Genomic DNA, 23,053 nt, shown 5'->3' with positions numbered 1-23,053 from the left:
TTTCCTTGCAAAGAGAACCGAAAATTAATTTTGAAGAAAATAATCATCTCATTTAATAATCCATCTTCACCATGGAAAGTTTCCTATTTGCCACTAGTTAGTGGATTTTTCCCCACGAAAAAGGAAATTACTCTTGACAAGCTCAGTTATGAATAGTGGCTGGCTTTGCTTGGATCAGAGTTCATAGGAAAAAAGTTGTGTTCAAGGTAACCTGACTAGACTGTGTTTCAATAACTCACTGAGCAGTAGCCAGATTTGCTGAAACAATGGCAGTCCGTTTTCCAGAGTCTAGAACAACAATCAGCTTAACACCCTTGGTTGGGGTTTTTGGACAGTTTGATTTTGATTTTATGTAAAGCAGCTTTATTTACAAGGAATAGAGGAGCTTTGAAAATTCTAGCAAACAAGGAAAAAAAAAAAAAAAAGGAATGCTTGGAATAATAGCCAGAAAAAATGAACACTGCTTTTACTTCAAAGGAGAATTTCACTACCTTGTTACACAGGGAATGTATTTTCTCAACTGACACAGCAGGTCCACTACTCCTGAAAGTATGGATTTACCATTTCATTCAAGTCATGAACCTACCATCCCTGGTAACAGCCATGTAATATCATCAGCAAACTCATCAGGGACATGTATTTTTGAAAAAGGTAATTCAACTTCAAATAGCCATCTTAAGGCAAAAACCAAAACCACATTTGAAACAGACAATGCCTGTTTCTTAGGTTTTTTTTCCCCCCATTTATTTATTTAAATAATGTGGAATTACTAGGAAGACAAAAATTATTTCCTGGCAGCAGTACCCTTCTTAACTTGACTAATTATTAATGAAAAAAGGGAGGAGAGGAGAGGAGAGGAGAGGAGAGGAGAGGAGAGGAGAGGAGAGGAGAGGAGAGGAGAGGAGAGGAGAGGAGAGGAGAGGAGAGGAGAGGAGAGGAGAGGAGAGGAGAGGAGAGGAGAGGAAGCAATACCTTTTATGCCAGGAAGGAAAATCTGATTTCTGGAATACCTGACACCTGAAGAGCACTCCTGAGGGAAAACACAGCAGCCACTTGCCAGGCAGGGCTAAGCAACCAGAGGAAGCATTACAATCCATCTGCCAACAAAAACCTATGGCATTTGGTTGTTTTTGGAGAAACACACAAACACTCATCTCTCCATCACAGGAGCATACTGAAGCAAACAAAGCAAGAACAGACAGACAGCACCAGATTTTTAGGCAGGCTATTTCCCATTTCAGATCTATTCATTCTGTATTGAGACAGAAACAAAACCTAAATTTGCACCTCTGTCTTTCATCTTCACTGCTGTATATTAAGGGTTCTTTCCCTACTGGGTGGGCTGGCTGGGAAGAACCTGACACCTCCCTAGTGGGACAAGCAGCCAGATGTGTCCCACAGGATATTCAGGCACCCCACGTGTCCCCCAACTCCACAGACATGAGCCTTGGTGCCACCAGAAAGGAGCAGGCACAGAGTGCTCCAGCAGGCCCTGGGGTCCCTGCGAGCTGGGACCAGGATAAGGCACAGGATTTTACTCTGCAGGGTACAATAAACCTTTAAAACTTCAGAAAAACAAGAATAATCTAAGCCTTTAGTATGTCTGGGCACTGATGTCCCTTTTTTCCACAAAATGCCATCTCTGCTTCCATATGGTTTCAACATAAACTACTTCAGTCTTAAAAATACAGAATTGACAAGTGTGACCCAGCCATCCTGCAGTCAACAGAAGAGTCCACACCACCACCAAAAAATTACACGATAGGAAAATATTTTGTTGTCAACAAACACCTAAGGCTCAGGATAGCTTTGGATGCTTGTATAAAGACATGTCTATCCCTCACCACGTCAGCCACGCACCATCGGCGGGCAGTTCTCCTAATTCTACCGCCCTGCGCTCTCCTTGCCATCCACCACCTCAAAGCTTCAGCTTTTCTTTAGCCAGAAAGTTCTAGAGATCAGGATCTCTGCTTATTTCACTTTGCTGGCAGCTCTGACAGCCAGAAAACTTAAGTATAAACCACAAAATGGAAAGAGGAAGGAGGATGACAGACAAGGAATAAAATGGGCTAATAAATTCAGTTTTATTTTCATGGGTTGTCAGTTCCTGCAGGTTTTGACACCTACAGAGTGAAGTGAGTATCTGACTGCCTGAAATTACATTATCATGTCACAGCCTGAACACACTCAATATGCTGGCAGTAAGAGGAGGGCTGTCTCTTTCTGTCCTTCCTCTGTCAGGAGGAGTAAAAGGTTCTACAGTTTCCTTCCCCATCCTACTGCCAATAAAAGAGTTTTCATTTAAGGTGGTTAAAGCATAACGCAACAAGGAAAAGAAAACAGGCACGGCCATAGCAAGGAGATTTTATAGTATGGAGTATAAAACTTCCTACTTTTGGAGGTTTTATAGTATGGTTTTCTAGGGACAGCTACCATGATTTCATTAGACAAGTGTTCAAAAAGTTGTTTCGAAACATAATTTCAAAAAGTCTGACTCCTACTCCTAAACACACACACATATGATATAATTCATTATTATATCATATTTTTAAGACACACTCTTTGCTGGTCAATGCCCCATCTCTATTATTTATGCCATGTACAAACTGTAACGTTAAAAATAATTTTTTTAAAATTTGTTCTAACAGAAATGGAAAGCATTCTTTTTTTCTGGATGATAAAACACTCCAGTTTTAAAAACCATTGTATTCCAACTTAAAACAAACAAAATATCAATCAATAATTAGTTTTACTTGATGACTAAATACTGCTTTTGGGTTCATAATGCCCCAAATGCTAGACTATGCACTGAAGATAACATTCCTATCACACACAGATCCTCTTGTTTTCATTCACCTGAAACAGTCACTTGTCAGCTAATTATAATTGTTAAGTCATCCCTTACTGGGAATCATGCAAGTGTTATTTGCTGATGAGTGTTCCTGTTACTTTCACATTAACAAAGTATGTGAGAACTGAAAATGCAAATACTCAAGGCTTACAAAAATTATCAAACACTTCAAATTCACCCATACTGAAACATCAAACCAAAGAGACTTTGCATTTCTGAACACCATGCACTGAAACAAATGTCTTATCCCTCTATTTGAAGGATTTTTACATCTTCTCTTCTGGTACCTTTACTATTACAGTGCACAATGTAAAATTGTGGATGCAGTCCATACTTTAAATGCATTTGTATCTTAGCTTTTAAGGACAAATTTGAGAATAGTCAAGACAGTGTTAACAATTAATAGCTTCAGCATCAGTTTGGAACTTACAAAAATTAATTTGATTGGCAGAGATGTAAGACAACAGTCTTAGCCACAATGGCATATACCCAAGAACAGTCAACTATTTTAAAGTCAAGAAACAACACATTCAGCTGGAGACGTCTGTAACTGTAACTACCTTATATAAACCACCTAGAAGGAGAATTCACTTGTAAGCATGTAATTTTCAAGTTTGCTTTTGAGTTACCCAGAGCAGAAACCAATTTCAGAAAATCACTACTGACTATGAGGAACATTTACCATACACACAGGACCTTTTTCTGGGTAGCCCTGAGGATTTAGATTTTTACTGATCAGATATTTTCTGATGAAGAGGTGTTGCTTTGGTAATTAACAGACCTTGGGGGATACATAGTTGAACCTTTAAAAATAGAATAGAATATTTCAGTTGGAAGGGACTACAACGATCATCTAGTCCAACTGCCTGACCTATTTAGGGCTGACTGAAAGTTAAAGCGTGTTGTTAAGGGCGTTGTACACATCGCTCTTAAACGTTGACATGCCTTGGGCATTGACCACCTCTCTAAGAAGCATGTTCCAATGCCTGATCACTCCCTCTGTAAAGAAATGTTTATTAAAATATTTCCTTTTTGAATACATCAGAACTTATTCACAACAATGACCAGAAAAGACTTCCACAGCTTCACTGCATGTTGTCCAAACCATCGCATTTTCTATTTTTTACTGGATCCAACAACGACCCATTCCACTTGTAAACTTCTATTAGTCTTACACTGAAACAGCTCAAAAGCAATCATCCTTGAGGCCACTTTTTCATGCCTCCCAAAAATCTGTCTTCTCATTTCCTTTCCCCTGTTTACTTCTTCGTCAAGAGCCCTAACCTTTGTCATTCCTCATATGGAAATTATTTAATAATTTCTCCCACCCATTTGTGTTTTCTGGTTCTTTCAATCCCATTTTGGGAATGGGAGGTGTCCTGGCTTAGGGCAAATATGGGAGGAAATACCCTAGGAGAGGAAGTCACAAATGTCAAATGAAAGTAGTCAAGTGCAGACACACTGGAGATTTTTACACAATGAAGTTCTCTATACTGCTCTCTATTCCTTTTGGTTTCCCTTTTTTGACTGCTACTGAGAAATAAGCAGATGCTATGATAGAATCACCCAGCACACACAGAGAAGATGTCACTCCTAACCCTGCAAAAGGCTTGTCACAGTCCATCAGTTTCTAACTGAAATAAGGATTATACCCCACAAATTACTTTCCTGCCTTCACTGAAGGCAAGGCTGGCTTTTGTCCCTGGGCTGCACAAGAATGCTCTTTTCTGTTCTTGTTCAATGATCCAAAAATATATCTCCTCAAAATATAACACAGACATACCCTCTTTCTCTTATACAGTTTACATGGCCTTAAAAAGTTGGCATCAATATATTAGAATCTTTGTTCTGTGGTTGGGATTTTCCACTCTACAAACAGGATCTTCCTATAGAGAAGCTAAAGAAAACTATTTCCCCAAGCTACCACAACACATAAAATCCAAAAAGCAGCACAAGAGAGAACATCAAGAGCTGTCCTGCATTCATGCTCAGAAGGCACAAATAAAAAACTTGGCAAAATCACCATAAAAATGAAGAGTCATCATTTTAAACTTAATACAGCAAGGTCCCTTAATAAAAGATCATAAGTTCTTATGTATATAAATGCCTTAAAAAGTGCTACCGAAACACAGCATATGGTAAGACCCTGTAATAATGTTACATTTAAATAAGATTGTGGGTACTTAGTGCTGGGACCTCTTCTACTGCTTGGTTTCTGGTTTTCTGTGCAGTTGCTTAAAAACTGCAACAGCCAGAAATTTTCAGACCACTACAACACTGCAAGAAAAGACCCCCCTTAGTTTTACATTTTGAAGCAATATATTGTTGTTATCCTGTATCCTGTCTCCACGAAAAAGAGAATGGCAATACAGAATGGTATTAAAATTAAAATAAAGGCATGGTATCAATCTTACATTTTCTATGAATATAAGTATGTATTGTGAATTACATGGAAGTTTTTAGTGTTGCAATCTTAACCAATGCTATATTGCATATTTACTATGTGCAAATGACTCAGACTACTGAATGAAAACAGATTTGGAAGGCACATTTTCTTGCTTTTGTATAAATGCATAATGTCGCAATGTTTGGAATGCAAACTCCACAGGGGAACATTAAAAAAAATATTGGTTTGTAAATTAAAGTCACTGAAAAGTAAATGTCAGCCATGAAAATATTTCCTTTAATATTATGTTTTCTAAGTTGTTTAATCAGTCCCTCCTCCAGCTGAGGTCTGAATTACCATTAACTTTGTGGTTCAATAAATTATTAATACAAAGTGGGAGAATCTAAGGAGGAAAATGGTGCTTTAGAACACACAATAGACGAAGAGCTGCAAAAATGGGCCAGAAATTTTGCTGTGAAGAGGTAATGCAGCAAAAGGGAACAGCTGGAGACTATTAAAAGCACTCATTAGAGGGAAGAAGCAGCAAACTGTTCTAATTGGGTCAGCTGACAGGTGGCTGTGCTTCTGCAGCGCTCTCCGGCAGCCCCGGCCCCGGCGCAGGGATCCCTGCAACTGCGTGATCCCCAAACCCGACCTGCAGCTGCAAGGCTGCAAGGCTGCACGCCCAGTGACCAGTTCAAACCACCTCAGCACCAGTGCGTAATGACACAGGCAGAAAAATGACTACTGTGTGTCTGGGGCTATGTCAGGGAAAACACTGAGAGTGCACAAAAAGTTTAACCTCTCAACTACAGCTCAGAACACAGCAAGTGAAAAAATGTTCTTTTTAATTTATATATTTAACTCCTCAATATCTGGTATGCACTTGCACAGACAAAGGCAAATAATTTAAACCTCTGCATGCCTCAGTCTAAACAATGTTAACCAAGGTATCAAAGCCTCCCCAAAATTTCCCAGGTTCAATCAACAGACACTGGCAGCCCCTCTTGCGAGATCCTCAACAGGACAATCAGAGTAATGAACTCTCTGCTCCCTCACTGCACCAAATCTGCAGGCAGGCAACTCTCTCCCAGCCTTTTTTTATAGAGAAACACACGAGAGTGACAGTCAGAAGATGAAGGCACGGGCTCCATACCATGGTCTCTCCTGCAGGCCACGTGTCTGGCAACTGAAAAGCTTGAGGAAACTTATCTGAAGTCACGAAGGGGAAAGCTCAGTGATGACAACTGATGGCAACTACTGATGGCAATTCATAATATAATTACCCAGGGTATTATGAAGGTAAACATAGGAAATAAGACAGCCAGCTGCTGTCTGAAAAGCAGTATAATTGAGAAAAGAATATTTTTTATTGTAGATAGAAGTTTGAGGATATAAATAATAAAACCAGTTAAATATATTAAGTGAATATTCTTATATTAATGAAAACCATGGAAATCATAAAAGGAAATTCTCAAGATTCAAGACTCAAAAAAAGTTCTATGTTGTTTACCCATTCACCTTTTCTTACTATTTTGTTTGAAATTTATGAAGTAATCTAAAAAACATTAGTTTAAGTATTTCGCCATAAAAGCTAATATTGCAAAAGGAATTTTTTTTCCTATTATAAGAAATTTGATGTGAAATTTCCCTGACATCACTTGAATTTTACTTCCCTCCTTTAAAGTAATCCTAATACGCTTTTAACAATTATTTTAACATTTCATTTCAAAGACAAAAGGACAGATGCTCCCTTATGGGATCACTTCCATGAGTAACCTTTAACATAAATGAGGCTGAATATTGTTAGAATATTTTTAATTTTTGCTGAGAAAAGCATATTTATTTTCAGAGATGAAGTTGAAAAACTATGCAGAGCCACCCAGAGATGCCGTGCAAATGTAACTGCTAATTATAATGAAAATTTGAAATATCCCATAGGAAGGTGACAAGTTCTTATCTTACTGAATGATTTTTAAAATTCAAAAATTCTCACTTATGATACATTAGCTCAGAAATCTTTTACTGGAGTGAGCTAGGAGTCACAGTATTCATGAGCCTAACAGCAATCAGAATCCCATGTAACCAGATTTCCTGCAATTCAGGCAACAACACACAGCCCATGCTGCTTCAAACACTCATTCAGCCAGAGTAGTCTTGGATCAAAGTTTTACCAAGTATTAAGAAAATATGAAAACCCTATACATGCCTTTTTTATATTTGGTATCTCAAACTGAAGCTGTACTAAACACTAGATAATTACAAACAAGTCTTCTGGAAGGAACAATTTTAATATAAAGCATTAAAATATTATAGTAGTTTGTCTTCATCAGGGGTGCTTCTTACCTTCTGCACTTTTAAGCCCTGAACTAAATCACATCTCAGGCATGTTTTTCTTTTGCTTGGTACCTGCAGCACTCAACTGCACTGGTAAGGGTTTGCTTGCTTTATTGAAGCATATTTACTCTAAGAACTCTAGTTCAACCTGAAACACATTCACTATAATTAATTTAAATTAACTTTTGTGAATTTATCTCATCTTACAGGACCATAATGTAGGGCTGACAGTCACATCAGTGTGCTTGAGGCTTGGCTCAAGGTGCTCACCATTAATTACCTCTCTGCCTTACTCCACACTACCATGCTGCCACTGTTTTTTTGCAGGGGAAAGCTTGGAAGTGATTTCTTCAGGTGACTAACAATACTCACTCCAGCAGTGAAAGTGCCAGGTCAGGGCAAGGAGCTGGTGGATCTGGGTAAAAAGTCACACACTGCAGCAGCTGCCTCTGCTGTATCTGACTCATGAACAAAAGGCTTGTTTTCAATTAAATTTTGATAAACACAGACATTTACCAAAATGTTTAGAACAATTTATCTGACTCTGAATGAATGGTTGTGTTTCCTGGAACAAAGTCAAAGCCTGAAGCTCAATTCAGAGAAAATTTCAAATGATCAGTGAACAGCGGAAATTTCTGTCTCTATTTCTGACCTTTGCAATGTCAGCAGTTCAGAATGCAAGGTACTACAAGACTTCAAGATAGTTTGGGTTTTCTTCAACTCCCTTTTTTTCTTAAGGATCAGAATTGAGGGGAGGGAATGCTTCCACCAAGGGCATCACAACCTGGAGTTTATCAGACACAAAACCTGATCTTAAAATGCTTTTCCATCCCTAAGAGCCTGCTTTCTAGAGGAGCTGAGCTCCTACATCTTCACACTGCAGTTTGAGGGGAATGTGGATGTATGGCCATCTTTTCAGTGGAGATGGCCAGTGTTGGCAGCTGTTGATGAAGATGCCAAGATGGCCTGGGCAAGTTCCCATTTTCCCCACCACCCACTCCTGTCCAAGAGACAGGAGGCCAAAAACATCATGGTTGATAAAAGCACAGTTAGCCTCTAAGAACCAGTTTCCAGATAAATATATTTTGCCTGCAAACCCATCTCTTTTGGTAAAACAGAAAAGTAATATTTAAAGCTTCTCCAGTCCATTTTGTAAGTCTATAACTGCTATCACACAACATCAAGTACTCCAGCAAAGAGCTCAGTGTCATGGATCAATCAGCAGTTATGTGTTTTCCTGGCTGATGGAAGAAGAGAAGTAAAAGCTTGTATCCTCCCCCTGCTTTCATGTATCTGCTCATGGTCAGGCACACCTCATCCCAAACAACTTGGGTTTAATATTGTGATCAATGTTGAAACTATTTATTAAGTTAAATCTAAGTTTATCCTTAAACAGTCCCCAGTAAAAAAGGAGTAATGTTTCATGGTGAGTTTTGCATTTAAAAGAATATTAGGGAAGAATTGCAAAAGTTATAAGATCTGCAATGAGGCCACCCATCAGTCCTATGCTAAAGTGTCATACTGGCTCATGCTCAGAGGTAAAACCAGCTGCTTACTCTCTTCATAGCTAGATGTGACAATTGATTTTGCAGATTTCTGAAGATATGATACCAAAATCCCCAATACCCGAATTTTAAGAAATTCAGAATAAGTGGCTTTCGTGACAATTAATTTCACTGGCAAGTGACCTGTGTGTTACTGTCACTCTCTTAGAGAAGTGCAAGTGACTGCCAAAGTCTGCCAAGGAAGGATGAAAAACAGGTTCAAAAATGTTTCCAGGATTCTAAACTGACTTACCAACAGCGAAAATCAAAATGAAAATGCAAAACTAGTTTTTATTAAGGATGCTAATGGTGCCTCAGATCAACAAACTGCCTTTAGAACAAAATGATTATTAACTTCAGACACTTTTTATTTATCTTTCATTATAGCTTTTGTACTGATTTGCGTATGCATAGATATCTGCATATGCATATAAATAATTAACTTCTTAAAGAACATACCAACACCAATGAAAATGCAAGGTAATTTCTATTAGTTTTTAAACCAAGACAACATGAATTCGATCTATTTGTTCCAGTTGTGCTTGAAGTAAAATTTCACTGGCTATATATATATATTTCATGTCTTAAGCTGCACAGTCAGTACTGAAATAATACCAGGTTTTACAGAATCAGTCATAAGAGATGCCAATCACTGCACTTCAAATAAGAAGGCACTCAAAGTAAAGAACAGGCTCTAGCACTCATTTCCAACAAAGAAAACGTGGTATTGTTTTAAAGTTGTAGTAAAAACCCCCACCAATCAATAATTTTCTCAACCCTCTTGTCCCATTCAGAGAAGATGAAGCAGAAGTCCATGCACACACAACATGCAAAACCTTCCAGCTCTGCAACAGGAGGTCAAGACCCACCCAGCCAAAACAGGCATCTCTTTCAGATCTACAGGCACATGGCAAATAAGAAACCTTTCACAGTTTATACCTGCATAGGAGATGTCATTAAACTTAAGGCCATTAGACAGTTACACTCCCCCTAACTGATACCTCCCCCTTCAATTACTCATAATGTACAAGCTTGTCTGTTCACAGGGCTCTGCATGACCAAAAACAGAAGACAACTGAAATTTAAACAGCTCTGTAATATGGGGGAAAAACTCAGCCCTCCCTGGATTCATCTAACTTCAGCTAGGGCTGAAAGGTGTTGTGCGGCAATTGTTCAGAGCTGTGTTCTCTATGGCTCATCACACATCTTGTACTCTACAGCCTCCTCAAAACCTCACAAAAACGTTCTCTCTTTCTCCTCCAAAAGCCACAAACATATCTTGTTTTGACATTATGTCTAGCCTGCAACATCTCATAGCAGACCATCAAGCTGTCCTGTCACTGCTGTTTCATTGAACTCTCTGCAGTTCAAGCATGCCTGAAGGCTGAGTCCAATCCAACCGGATCTGTATTAGAGAGAGAGCAAGAAGTAATTCCATCATTTTGCCTTTGAGAGGTCTCTGTGTACATGCAAAGCAATCAGTATAAACCAAACTAGCCACCTTCCTAGCTTCTCAGTTTCTTATTTAGCATTCATTCAACACCTACTGCCACAGGACCTTGGTATGCAACAAAACCTGGCAGGTGCTACAACACTTCAGCAGTCGTAAAAATTTAAAACTTCTTGTGAACAGCTTATTCAGCATTATTGCCATTCTATTAACCCAAAAAGGACAAAAGGCAAGAAAACCAAAGCAAGAAATGAGATTAGAGCCCTGGTGTAAAGAACGTTACAAACAACTTAGCAGTAAGAACATCAGAGACTTGAGCTCCCTGAATTGCTGTTTCTCAATTTTCTTCTGAGGCTGCAGAGTTACAGACATAGTCTGAACCTAAAAATCTGTCTGAATATTCACAGTGATAAGTATGGGCAGAATTATTATATTACTATGCAGTGCAAATCCAGCTAAGTGTAAGGACCATAATTCAGTGGTGGAAATCTGGAACTTGCCGTCAGCTTATTCAAGATCAAATTGAATTCAATGATAACACTCTACACAGTAAAGCTGAGCAAACTAAGAGAGACAAGAGAAGGCAGAGGAAAAACACAAGATGGGAGATGCCTTAGTCTCTTACTTTTCATGCATCCAGTTTGAGTAACAGCACTACATAACAATGATGGGAAATTGGTAATCAAAACCTTTTATTTATACCTACCAGGTATCTTTCCTCCTGCCTCATGTTGGGGGTACGGATCATGTGATTCTGTTCTCCTCTCCAGTCTCCGAAACGTCGAAAAAAATAATTGGATAGGAATCGGTTGACAGGATCTCTAATAATATTGATGTACACGGGCTGGTCTCCTCCAAACCTGGTGGGAAGAAAAATGGGTCGATCTCATCACAAGGCTCCACACACACACAGTATTATCTCTCATCTGAATGCTTTCAAATTACTTTCTACAGAAATTCACAGCTTTTACAAGGTGAGGAGCAAAACTGAGCATCTTACAACTAGTTTCTAATTAGAGATGTAGATCTCTAGGGTGAACAGTAAATATGGAATCACATTAAGCTGTATGTGTACTACAAACATTTTAGTTGAAAACTATTTTTTACACTGTATCAACAGTTTTGCTTCTTGAGTTCTCTCCTTGCTGTTTTCAGATTAAGAACCTTCTGCAGATGAATCAGAGAATGAGCATTTCTTCTTCTCAAGACACTTCTTATCTGGGCAGTCATGTCAGAACAGGCACCACCCAACAGTAACTGCTGTAAGGCAGCCGTGGATCACCTTTGCCTGTACAGTAAGTGTAGTAATGTGCAAAGGATTTTCGGCTTACTTGGAAAGTTTTTTTCCAAAAGCTTCCTCTGGATGAACTGACAGATATGCATGGTATTTCCAACTTTTTATGTGCTGGAACTTGTGCAAAACCTCATCCCCTCACCCCCAGTCTGCACCACTGGCTGGATTTGAGGTTATTTCATGGTTATGCAATACCTTATCCCTGTACTGCACTTTGTGAACTTTTTTTTTTTTTTTTTAGTCAGTATGAAAATTCTTGCTTTAAAAAAGAAATTAAGTATCCATCTCAAGCACATGCAAGTCCAAGGAAAAGGAAAGGGTAACAACATCTGTGACCAGGCTTGAATGTAAACAAAATGTAGCATAGATATCTGCAATTCAGAGATGAGAAGATCAACCAGAGCAACTTCACCACCTTGACTTTACCCTCTTGTATGTCTCCTGGTGCTAAGTGTAGACACCTTGTACTAACATCTTCAGTTCAACAGCTGGGATACCAAAAGAGGAAAGGAAAAAGAAGCTTGGGAAGGTTTGTGACTACACTGCATTTTCAGAATGTTAAAATACTGATTGCACATTTTATATCAACACACAGCATCAGGAGAGCAGGCCTAACCAAAAAAAAAAAAAACAAGGAGGGAAGCTGCTTACACTGTTCCATGGTCAAAATTAAAAAATGGACATTCATGGAACAGACTTATGGACTACAAATTCTCTGAGACAAAGAATAAAATAAAACCTTCCTGGACTGAGAAGTTCATAGGATAAATTCAACTTGGAATTTTCCTCATCTAAGAACATGGATTATGTTCTCCCTCTGTTTCCCCAGTTTAAGTGAACAATTCACACTTAAGCACTAGCTTATACTTTATTTTTGTGAGCTTGAGAACATAGCCATATTTAAGTATTTAAATGCTATTCTGATGATTTTCTGAGTCACAATTTATATAATTTCTTCTAAAATGTAAAATACTAGATTAAAAAACCTGAAGACACCCTTTAAATTAAAAAAAAACCTCTCAGTTTCTCCCAATCTTTTGAGGCAATGAATAATTGAATTTGTATAATAAAAGATCAGGGCTTCTCATAAATATTAAAAAGGCAGCAAAATTGTTTAAAATTATGAATTCTAGTAAAAGAAAAGAGAAAAATCTCATCGAGTTTAAACCTGATTTTTCTTCTGCATGATTCCCCAGACTCCCAAATACAGTCTAAAAAGGCTTGTCTCATGAGTAACTATGCCTATAAGTAATCTCATTGACCTCAGTGTTGCAGGATCACTGCCATAATTTGAAACTGCACAGACAGCATAAAATTTTAAAACAATCCAATTAAAAAGGCATATGCTCCTTGCTTCCTGATTAGTGTACAACCCAGTTTGGACATGGATGTGCAAGTGAAATATTCTGAATTACCCTGAATTCTTCTCTGAGCTAATCTTTGCTGCTTTTGTATCTTTATACAGAAATAAAACCTGTATTAAAAAAAAGGGCATTCCGGCAAATACCATAGGTCAGTGCGGGCATAAAGCTTCGACAATATTTACTCAAATAGAAAGCTTTGAGTGGATGCCTTGGCCTAGTAGTTTTGAAAACTAAACTTTTCAAGTAAAATTGCTGGAAAGAACAGATTGCATCTAAATTACCAAACACATTATCCTCCTGCTGCTTGATGCAGATAACAATAACCAAAAGACAGAGGTGAGTGGAGGAGGGCAAAGAAAAGGGGAAGCAGTAGAGAGTAAGTAGTGATGACAGCAGCAAGTTGTCTTAATTTATCTTAAGACAAAAAAAATCACAAGATTTATAGAAGCAGGAGAGCAGGGATGTCCTGCCCCAGGCTCCATAGAGGATGTTAAACCCAAATCACTCATCAGAAAAGTGAAAAATGAGAATCAGACAGCTAATAGCTGTCTGGATAGAAATACATACTGTCTTTTCTGAAGTAAAAGGAGGGTGCGAGATTGCATAACCAACCCACCATATTCCCAGAGCCCACCCTCTTGCTGGTAAGGTCATATTTCTGAACATGAGAACAGTAAATTCAGGACCAAAAGCCCTGAGAAAAGAGGCTCACACAAGCTCAATCATCCCAAAAGGACAGCTGATTTGGGAGGTCACTCTTTCACAAATGCTGCAGAGGAACTTCCATCTCCGAAATGCAGATTGTGCGTGCTCCCCACCTCCACAAACACAGGACAGCTCAAATTTCTGATTTTCTGCACAATGTAGACAGCTGGTATACACCCAGCTGTGGGTTGTTCCACCAGGCAACAAGCAAGAAATTATTCTAAAAATCAAGTCTGTTCTGGTCCTTACTCAAATGTACATTTTTTTTAAACATAGTTCATAATAGTTCAAATTCCAGCCATTTGTTTCTATGAACTGTACTCAGAGTCATTTCTTGAAGCTAAGCAGCACTCACATTGCATAAAAAATCCTAACAGTTGAAAAAAAAAATCAAGTACCTTAAGCTATTTAAAGAAGAAAAGGGCAAATCAATGCTCCACTTGTTCAAGTATGTTCTGGATATTTTTAGATACCTATCAATCACAACATATTAAATGCTCTCCCAAGTGAAACTTTTCAGATTAACAACTCCCACATGAACGTGCTCTTGCAAAAAAATAGACAAGTGCCTCATTATCCATCACATCACCTTATTTGCACTCAAACCCCTATTGTGAAGGATTCAGAATGGGACAGGATCATATTTTCTAGGCCTGAGTAGCAGACTCACCTTCTCTGAGTGGGATCATGATTGGATCCCGATCATGAAGCTGCACAAATGTTCTGATCTCCAGCAGCACATTGACACAACTGGGCAGAGTGGGTAAGGATACCACGACTCCACCAGATCACTGCAAATGGATACACCAACTCCCACAACATTCTTCTTGTACTTAATGTCTCCTGATTTATTTGATATGTACTAGTAAGTCCTATTAGATTTAACTGATCTGTTGTTGAAGGTGTATTTTTGGAGTTCTCATTAAAAAAAATATTTGCAAACTTCAATCAATGATATATAGCTTCATTAATAATATATTCCCCTGTGTCTTTTTTAATAAAAGAAAAAAACACAAAAAAACTAAAGCCTGAGAAGTACGTGAGCTTGCCCCTTCACATTTCTGTTGAATTCCAACTTTATTATTAACATGACCAAAATCAGAATTTAAAATAATTTACAAACTCCTTGCAAGTAATGGGGGAAAATCAACAAAAGTGATTTTCTTGGCTTTACAATGGAGGCTCTCTTAGCTCCTCTTATTTTTCATTTCAATTCAGGAGGCTGCTGTCTTTGCATTTAATACAAAACTCTTCACACAAACAGAAGATAGCACAACTCCTCAAGGAAAAGATGACTCCCAATCTAGTCTCTGTAAGAACTTTGTCTGCCTCTTACTCTTTTAACATACACTGTTCCCCCTTAAACAAAAAGGGTGGTTGCTAGAAATTCCATATAATGGAAGCAAACAAGAACCAACAGCCACATAATATTAATAGGAACAGGCATATTGTGTCCTTCTTATAAAGGAAGCACAATTTCCTTTTCCAGTGCCACACAAGTGAGAATCACATGTTGAGAGTACAATTGCCCAGCCATCTTTACTCAGCAACTATGTTAGAGTTCCATTACCTGCCCTGCAGCACAGTTTTACGGAGAGGTCACAGAAAAGCACTAACATGGAACCTTAACCTTTTTAGGACTTAAATAAGAGGCAGTTACCTCATTATTTATCTTCTGAAAAAGTTATTTTGAAATATTAGTTTTCATAACACCTTGCATCAGCAAGGTGCAACCCGTGGCAAAGCAATCCCCTGCACTCAAGGCATCAGGCACTTCTGGGATGCGCCAGTGATCCTTCTCAAGGATGACATGCAAAGAGGAATGGCCTGAGGTTCTGCCAGCCTCCATAATCAAGACTTTGTTTATCTTCCTGCTCTTGTCTGTAGTGCCTCTCTTGCAGCCTTCACCCTCATGCCATGGTCATGCTTTCAACCTTTTCTTTAGAAATGGTGGAGTTGATATAGGGCATTTCTCTACTGATGCAGCCATGTCACCTACACGGTTATTTCAGTCATACCAGTACTGGCATAGCTGAACTGGTACAAGGACTATCTAGAGCAGACTTCAGGTAAAAACTTTGGCTTCATGAGACCTTCGTCCTTTCTTGTAGAATACTAACTAGGCTGCCTCTCCTCAGCAAGCTGAACTTAAAGTTATGCCAGTCTGCTTTTTTGTTATCGCTCTCTAGTTTATCCCAGACACAAAACAAGCAGTGCAGACAGGTGATGTAATTATCATCCCTGGAAGCATTAAAAAAAAAAACCATGTAGATGCAGCACTTAGGGATGTGCTTTAATGGTGCTACACTTGGCAGTGTAGTTAACAGCTGGACTTGATGACCTTAGCAGTCTTTTCCAACCTTAACAGATCTAGGATTCTATGAAATAAGTATTTTTATTTCAAAACTTCATCTTTGACTGGCCTGCCCTTCAACGAGAGGTGTGTGCAGGGATACAAAATGCCCAGTGGTTCAAGGTTAACAGTAAAATAGTGCACACTCCTCATCAATCACCTTTTCTGGACCTGAGATTTCAACAGTAGAAATTTCAGTTTCTGAAATGATGTGTCTGAGTCACATCCTTGTAAATTACAACCGAGTCCTCTAGAAACTGTTTAGTAAGCTGCCTCAGACCAGTGAATGGCTAAAAGATAAGATACTGTAAAGCCTTGTATTTCTCTACTTCCCTATCCTGTAAATCTACCAGAATATTTTAGGCTGTATTTTGTCAGTCATTCATGCATGCTAAAAAATTGGGGTCTTTTTTCTACCCTATATTTTTCATTCTCCTGAGGATATCAAAGAAGTTCAATATATAAATTCACAATGAACAGCACCAACACGGATAAGTACCCTGATGGGTCCCAGGTAAAGGAAATACTAATTAAGTTTTCATTTATGTAATGCAAAGTTACAGCTGGAAACAAGTAAGAGAGTAAGCACTACTCTCCATAAAAGATTAACAGCAGCTAAACTCCATATTAATTAAAATCACCTAATTCTAGATACCCGATATTTAAGACTTTCTTCCAAAGGTCTGGCTCAGGATTTCTCTGGACCTCTGATTAATGTTTCACTGTAATTCAGAGATGCAAATGTTATGCATTATACAGAAGAATAGGAAAACTAATTACGAAGTATTACAATAAATTTCCTGCAAATAGTAGAATAGCTGATACAGCTCTTTGGAAAATATTAAATCAACAAACATGATAGATAGAAAAGATGTATTTTCAAAATTGAATGAGACCACAGATTTGGCTGAGGTAGTTACATTAGCATAAAATCCTGGGGCTCAATTTCTTAGGAAGGTTATTATGCAAAGGATACTGCATATTCAACTTCCTGTATGAATGCATTTATCAAGGGGAGTATGGGTGACTCCAGCCATCCTGTGGAAATGGCTGTTGCAGAGAACAAGTCAATGTCAGGAACATCCACGTGGAAATTGAAATACAGTGAACTGTGTGTAACAAAAAAATAAATAATTGTAATTCAGCAGTATATATCATGTATGCAATCTGTAGAATATAAAAATCAATGTAAGTGAAAGTTATGACATGGCTGCCTTGTTGCAGATGTGAAAATCTGCCGTCAGAGAGGGACTGTGGATGTCTCTCTGTTTGAGGCTTTGAACCTACACAGTTTAATGTGATAATCTGTGATTCAGAAGCTATATGGAAAGTGATAATATTTTCAGAAAACAAAGCTGCAAAAGGAGGGAATAATGAAGGCAGTGGTTTGCTGGTAAAGAGCCACTTGAGCCACCAGGCAAGAAAGATGCAAGAGAACATTTTGCACTGTAATACAGCAAATGAAGCTCAAAGCATCTAGAACCTGAAGCAGAGCATATTCACAGGGAAGGGGTAGTTATTGCAAGGACATGCATACTTCCACATATTATCAGCAGTTTGGGAAACCTTACAGGCCAGAATAATAATCTTAGTTTCCCTTTTTCCGCGAAGCAGGGGGAGAGAGGAACAAAGGCATGATACAGCATTCATGCAACCATTCACAGAGTCCATTTTCAGAAAAACATGAACAAAGTGCAGTGCAGCATCACGAAAATGATGAAAAAAATTAAAAGCCTCCAGCTTGTAAAGAGAGAATGGGAAAATGAGAAGGGGAAAAAATACAGAGAAGGCTGAGAGTAGACTGCATGAGAGGGTGTAAGAAATTATACATGAAAGTACACAGGTGAAAAATTTGATGAGTCTTTACATAGTGGACAAATGCACTCTAAGAGCTAAGAAAAATGAGTCAATTCTACTCTGAAAAATTAGGAGTAAAAATAACTCATAATTTACTACCTGGGAGAACAATTCACTATTGAAAGAATTTATCAAGTGCAGCAGATTCTCTATTACTGGTGATTTAGAATCAAGACTTCCATTTCCTTTCTGAAAGATGGACGTTTCAGGTTTAATCTTATTTATCAAGGGTAAAAAAGCTTCAAAATTACTCAGAACTGTCACCATCCACCTTTTTGTCTGAAGGCAGGATCAGCTATGCAACTGCCACTACCAGCTTCAAAATCCTGAAGTATAATCTATTCTGTGTTTGCTCTGCTTTCCTTGTTGTTCTGACCTTTTCCTAAATGTTTGATCTAGAACTCAACACAATTCCAGTCCACCACTTGTGTTATCATTACTCATTAAGAACTGCATAGTGCCTTTATATCTGCAGAATCTTTTAAATTAAAAAAAATTTTAGAAGTGTTATGACAGCCCCCTCTTTTCCTGTCCTCTCTATTTGTTTTTCTTTTCCTGTGATTTTAGGTAAATTTTTAAATTTTTTAAATCTCTGATTTTTTTTTTTAATTCTCTTTTGGACCCTTCTGGACTAATCATCGTCTTTCTTAAATCCAGTTACTCCCAAATTGGTAACCTGCAGTGTGAATGTGAGCATGGAAGCTGAACAAAAGTAAAAACAGGATAATTGAGGAGTTATGCCTGACCCCACCTTCAGTAACTAGATTTCAAGCAACCATCTCTATTCTGGAAATATCATGTTATGAGCTGAACGAAAGATAAAAAAACCCATTATGTAAAGAACACAGGAAAACTCAGGGAATAAATTCTAAACTAAATGATCTTAAAATGTGTGGAAAAAACTCACCATAAAGCATTGCTTTAAAAAAAAATAAACCCCAGAAAAACCCTGCTTAGATCACATAAAGGTCAAGTTGCACATTAGATTTGTGCTTAGCCTTCCATCAAGTCACAGTTAAAAAGCATCATTACACACTCACATAATTAAAAAAAGGTAGTATAAAAAAGGAAAAAAAAAATATGTAGGAGGGATTACAGCACCATGTGGCCATTCATGAAATGTGTACTTTACAAGGCAGACCTCACATGATGGTAGAAAGTGTTTCATGATGTGTTAGCAAAAAGTACAGACTATAAAGAACACATATAAAGACACAGTGTTAAGGCCATGCTCAAGTTTACCTGACATTTCCCTACTTTTAACAGCTTACCCAGAGGGTAACTTTTTTTTTTGCTACCATATTTTTAATGACATTTCCCTAAGTGTGTATTTTTTTTTTATAGGAGAAAAAAACCCCACAACATAACATTACTTTAATAGATAATAGGCTGCAATCGTTGTTTCAAGATGTTGATTCAAGAAGGCATTCAGAGAGCCCAACCCCTCCCACAGCTGAGCTGGATAGAGTCAGTGCAAGCTGACCCAACTACTGCTCTTTGTACAATGTATACCTGAGTTTGCATCCCAAGGGTTCTGGAGATTTAGCATCTTGTTATGCCAGCTCCATGCATTTGCCCAACACTCTTCAAATGCTAGTGGAGCATGGTTAATAGACATAATAGACAAGTTCTATAAAATATGAACACGCTGTGTGGCATTACTTGTTCCAAAGAAAAGAAGAAACAATAATCCTCAAATTACTAAAATACCTGGGTGTCATGACAAAAATCGCATGACTCTAAGACAATGAAAACAGCATCACAGAATCATTCTGGTTTTACTGACCTCCAGTCAGTCTATAAAAAAGTTAAATTCTATTTCCAAATCAATGAACAAAAGACACACATACATAGGTTAAATTATTGCAAAGCATGATGTTTATTTTCCAAAAAAAAATTGTATTGTCCAGCCCTTCCAAATTATCAACAAGCTAATATGTAAGGCTTCCAAACATGCAAGCTGCTAGCACCGAGTGTGCTTCAGCTTTCAAACGCAATCTTATTCACATGACAAAGTTAATTCATCCAGATTTACCTCCTTTTTGTAAGCTATTGTTTATTAGCTATAGAGACATTTTCCAAGAACAAGGGAATGGTGTAACATCCAAATGCTATGTTAAAATGCAATTTTTAGAGCTGCTTCTGAATGAGAAAAAACACAGAACCAACGATCAACAGAAAAAGCTCAGCAACATTCAGAAATCAAGCTTCCTTTTGGGCTTATCCAGACTGAATTTCTCTGTCCATATCTGCCTTCATATAGCATGTGATTTATTGTCACTCATAGGTCAGAATTCAGGTCAGAGTTGAATGAAAATTGGCAACCTGACCAGCACTGCTGCATGTGACACTGTCTGCTGCTACAGCAGCTCAATTTATTCATTTTTATTAGTTAGTGTTGGCCATTTTATCTATGCAAAAAAGTAATTAAAAAATATCCAGTGATACTGATACAGACTGTCTACCAAAAAAGGCTTATTTCAAGAAAAACAAGAACTTTACACATGAACTCTGCTAATGAAAAACAGAAAACTGGAAATATTTCTTATGTTGATTCTAGGGACTAAAGGCAAGCTCCTTCCCAAGCAGAAGACCCAATAGATCTTTTTCGCCTCCCCCAAACCTGTCTCCCCACACGTCTCACATTGGGCAAGGACACAACAGAGCAGGGGCTGACATCTGAGCAGGGCACAGGGACGTGACTGCTGGCTGTGGCCCAGCAGAAAGTCCACCAGCTCTGTTTTGCATGGCTTTCCCTTCAGCAGATGTACCTGCAGCGTGGCTGTCCCAGAAGTCTAGTGACCTCTTCAATGTGGTTTCAAAGTGGCCAACACGTTCAGAAATTATTTAGCAATTCAAGAGGGGAGAGGACGGAAAGACAGGCCGGACACCTGAAACTGCTGCATGGCTAATTTCTTTAGAAACTTAGGCAAAAAGTGAAGTTGTGTCACCTCCCTCAAGCACATGCACACATGCTAAATATACACTTAAGATATTAAAAACTGCAGCTGAAGGGAAGAAGAGGGCAGCAGCCTGACAGCACAGAAAGGATGACTCCTGACACAGCAGCGCTGGGTGATAATTCATCCTGACTCTGAACAAGTAAGATATACTGAACTGAATTATAAGGGCTAATTAAACTGTAAAATTAAGTAGAATCAGTGCTTTATCTCTGCATCTCCTTAGCACATTATAGAAAATTTTAAAGGCGTTAATTCCTCAGTGGTCTATAGCTACTGCAGAAAGTAAAGAATTCACGGCTCCAGTGAGATGTGAAAAAGCATTTGTCTTTCTGGGTGGTTGTTTTAATGCTTCTCCTTTCTCTGACTTCACCCTGCCCTGATCAGCCAGCCTTCAAACAAGCAAAACTCACCAGTCACCGACAGAGGTATGTCATTAGATTTTTACACATTCACCTGCATCACTCATTTACTCCAAGAGAGGAAAGAAAGTCCAAGCTCCCTACTGTGCCTGAACTGGGCTATGTAAGTGCATGCCCAGAAGATAACAGTTTGATGTGGAGAGAGACATGCTGCCTTTCCCGTGACCAAAACAGATGTTGTGCAATTCTCCACATCCCTGACTCATCCTTACCCAAAACCACGACCTTGCCACTCGCCTCTGCATTCCTCTGAAGGTTCTTCCTGCTTCTCTGAAATTTGTGACACTTGGATCACTCGCCAAGTGTCTTGAGTGACTGCCCAGTGACTGTTACAGTTAATTCAGCAGATTACTAAGAAATCAAGGGGGCTTTTCCACAAATTTGAAGCTTCCTCCTGATTAATTTTTTCCTGGACTAAGATGACAACAGGCACTTATGGTAATGCACAGTGAACAAATTGCAGGTATTCTGAATTAGTTTTTTATCTCTCTGAAGGTTATTCTGCTTCTTCACAGCTTCTGCACTCCAACACTGTACTCCCTGGATCTACCAGCAACACCTAGAATCTCAGCAAATACATCGACAAATAAATCTTTACCTACTTAGAGACATTATTTAATATTTGCTCCTGATTAGCACTTTGGATGTTTTTCCCAGCAACATTAGTACATAAACTTCAAATCAGAAAAAGACAAAAATCCCCAAACCCTCAAAATATCAGCACCACTTTCTACAAAAGAAACAGTCTTGAAAGGAACTGGGTGAAGTAGCCACCCTCCAGAAGCACAGGGTCATCTGAAGCTAACCATCGCTGTTCTGGATAGACTGGGAACAGAAGCTGCAAAACACTTTGAATAAAAGCTTTCTCTGTGACAAGGGCTATGTAGAAATTCACTAACATCAAAGAAAAACAAGACAGTTTTTAATCTTCTGTTTGAAGCTGGAAATAATTTTTGCCTTCATGTCTCCTTTTAATATTTATCTTTTTGTCTTCCTCTTTGTACTACTTCGCGTTGAGAAAAGATAGTACTTCTGATAGTGCTGAATCAGAACATGAAGGTGCAGTAAAGGGGGATTCATTTATTCAGCTGAACCAACAAGCACTTTTAAAAAACTGTTCAAGAATGAGGGGGAAATGGCCTTGGCAAGCTTTCAGGTCAGGATGAGATTTTCAAGGTTTTAGAACTTTGTTCAGCAAAACTAATGGGGCTTCAGAAACATGCATGTACTCAAACTCATCACTAAAGGGTTAGCTCACTTCCACGGGAGATTTACTCTGGAAAGAAGATCTAGCCTTTTTTTGGTTTTCACTTGGAAACAATCATAAGTAAATGCTTTCCTGAATAATCAGAGAGTGCTGACAGGTTTATAAGCGGGTACAGGACACAACGGCAGAAAATTCAACTGATATGTCATTGCTGCTATTCACATCAGCAATGTTAAAAAAAACCAACAAGTTTATTGTTTTACTACTGTTTGGGAAGCTGAGAAGCACCAACAAGGATAAGGAAAAGGCTAAGGTATTTAATG

The 23,053-nt window shown here is 38.4% G+C and overlaps 1 protein-coding gene across 2 annotated transcripts in view; it reads right to left on the bottom strand.

Moving 5' to 3' along the window:
* Nucleotides 1–23,053, bottom strand: part of UST (uronyl 2-sulfotransferase) — a 151,780-nt gene that overhangs the window by 45,209 nt on the left and 83,518 nt on the right. For both annotated transcript variants that reach the window (XM_064413676.1, XM_064413677.1), the window contains exon 5: nt 11,275–11,428. In XM_064413676.1, the coding sequence (XP_064269746.1) occupies nt 11,275–11,428 (154 nt within the window). The remainder of the gene's footprint in view (nt 1–11,274; nt 11,429–23,053) is intronic.

Source organism: Passer domesticus, chromosome 3 (genome assembly GCF_036417665.1).
Source record: "Passer domesticus isolate bPasDom1 chromosome 3, bPasDom1.hap1, whole genome shotgun sequence".
NCBI classification, from domain to species: domain Eukaryota; kingdom Metazoa; phylum Chordata; class Aves; order Passeriformes; family Passeridae; genus Passer; species Passer domesticus.
This window is presented reverse-complemented; position numbering and strand designations above follow the sequence as displayed.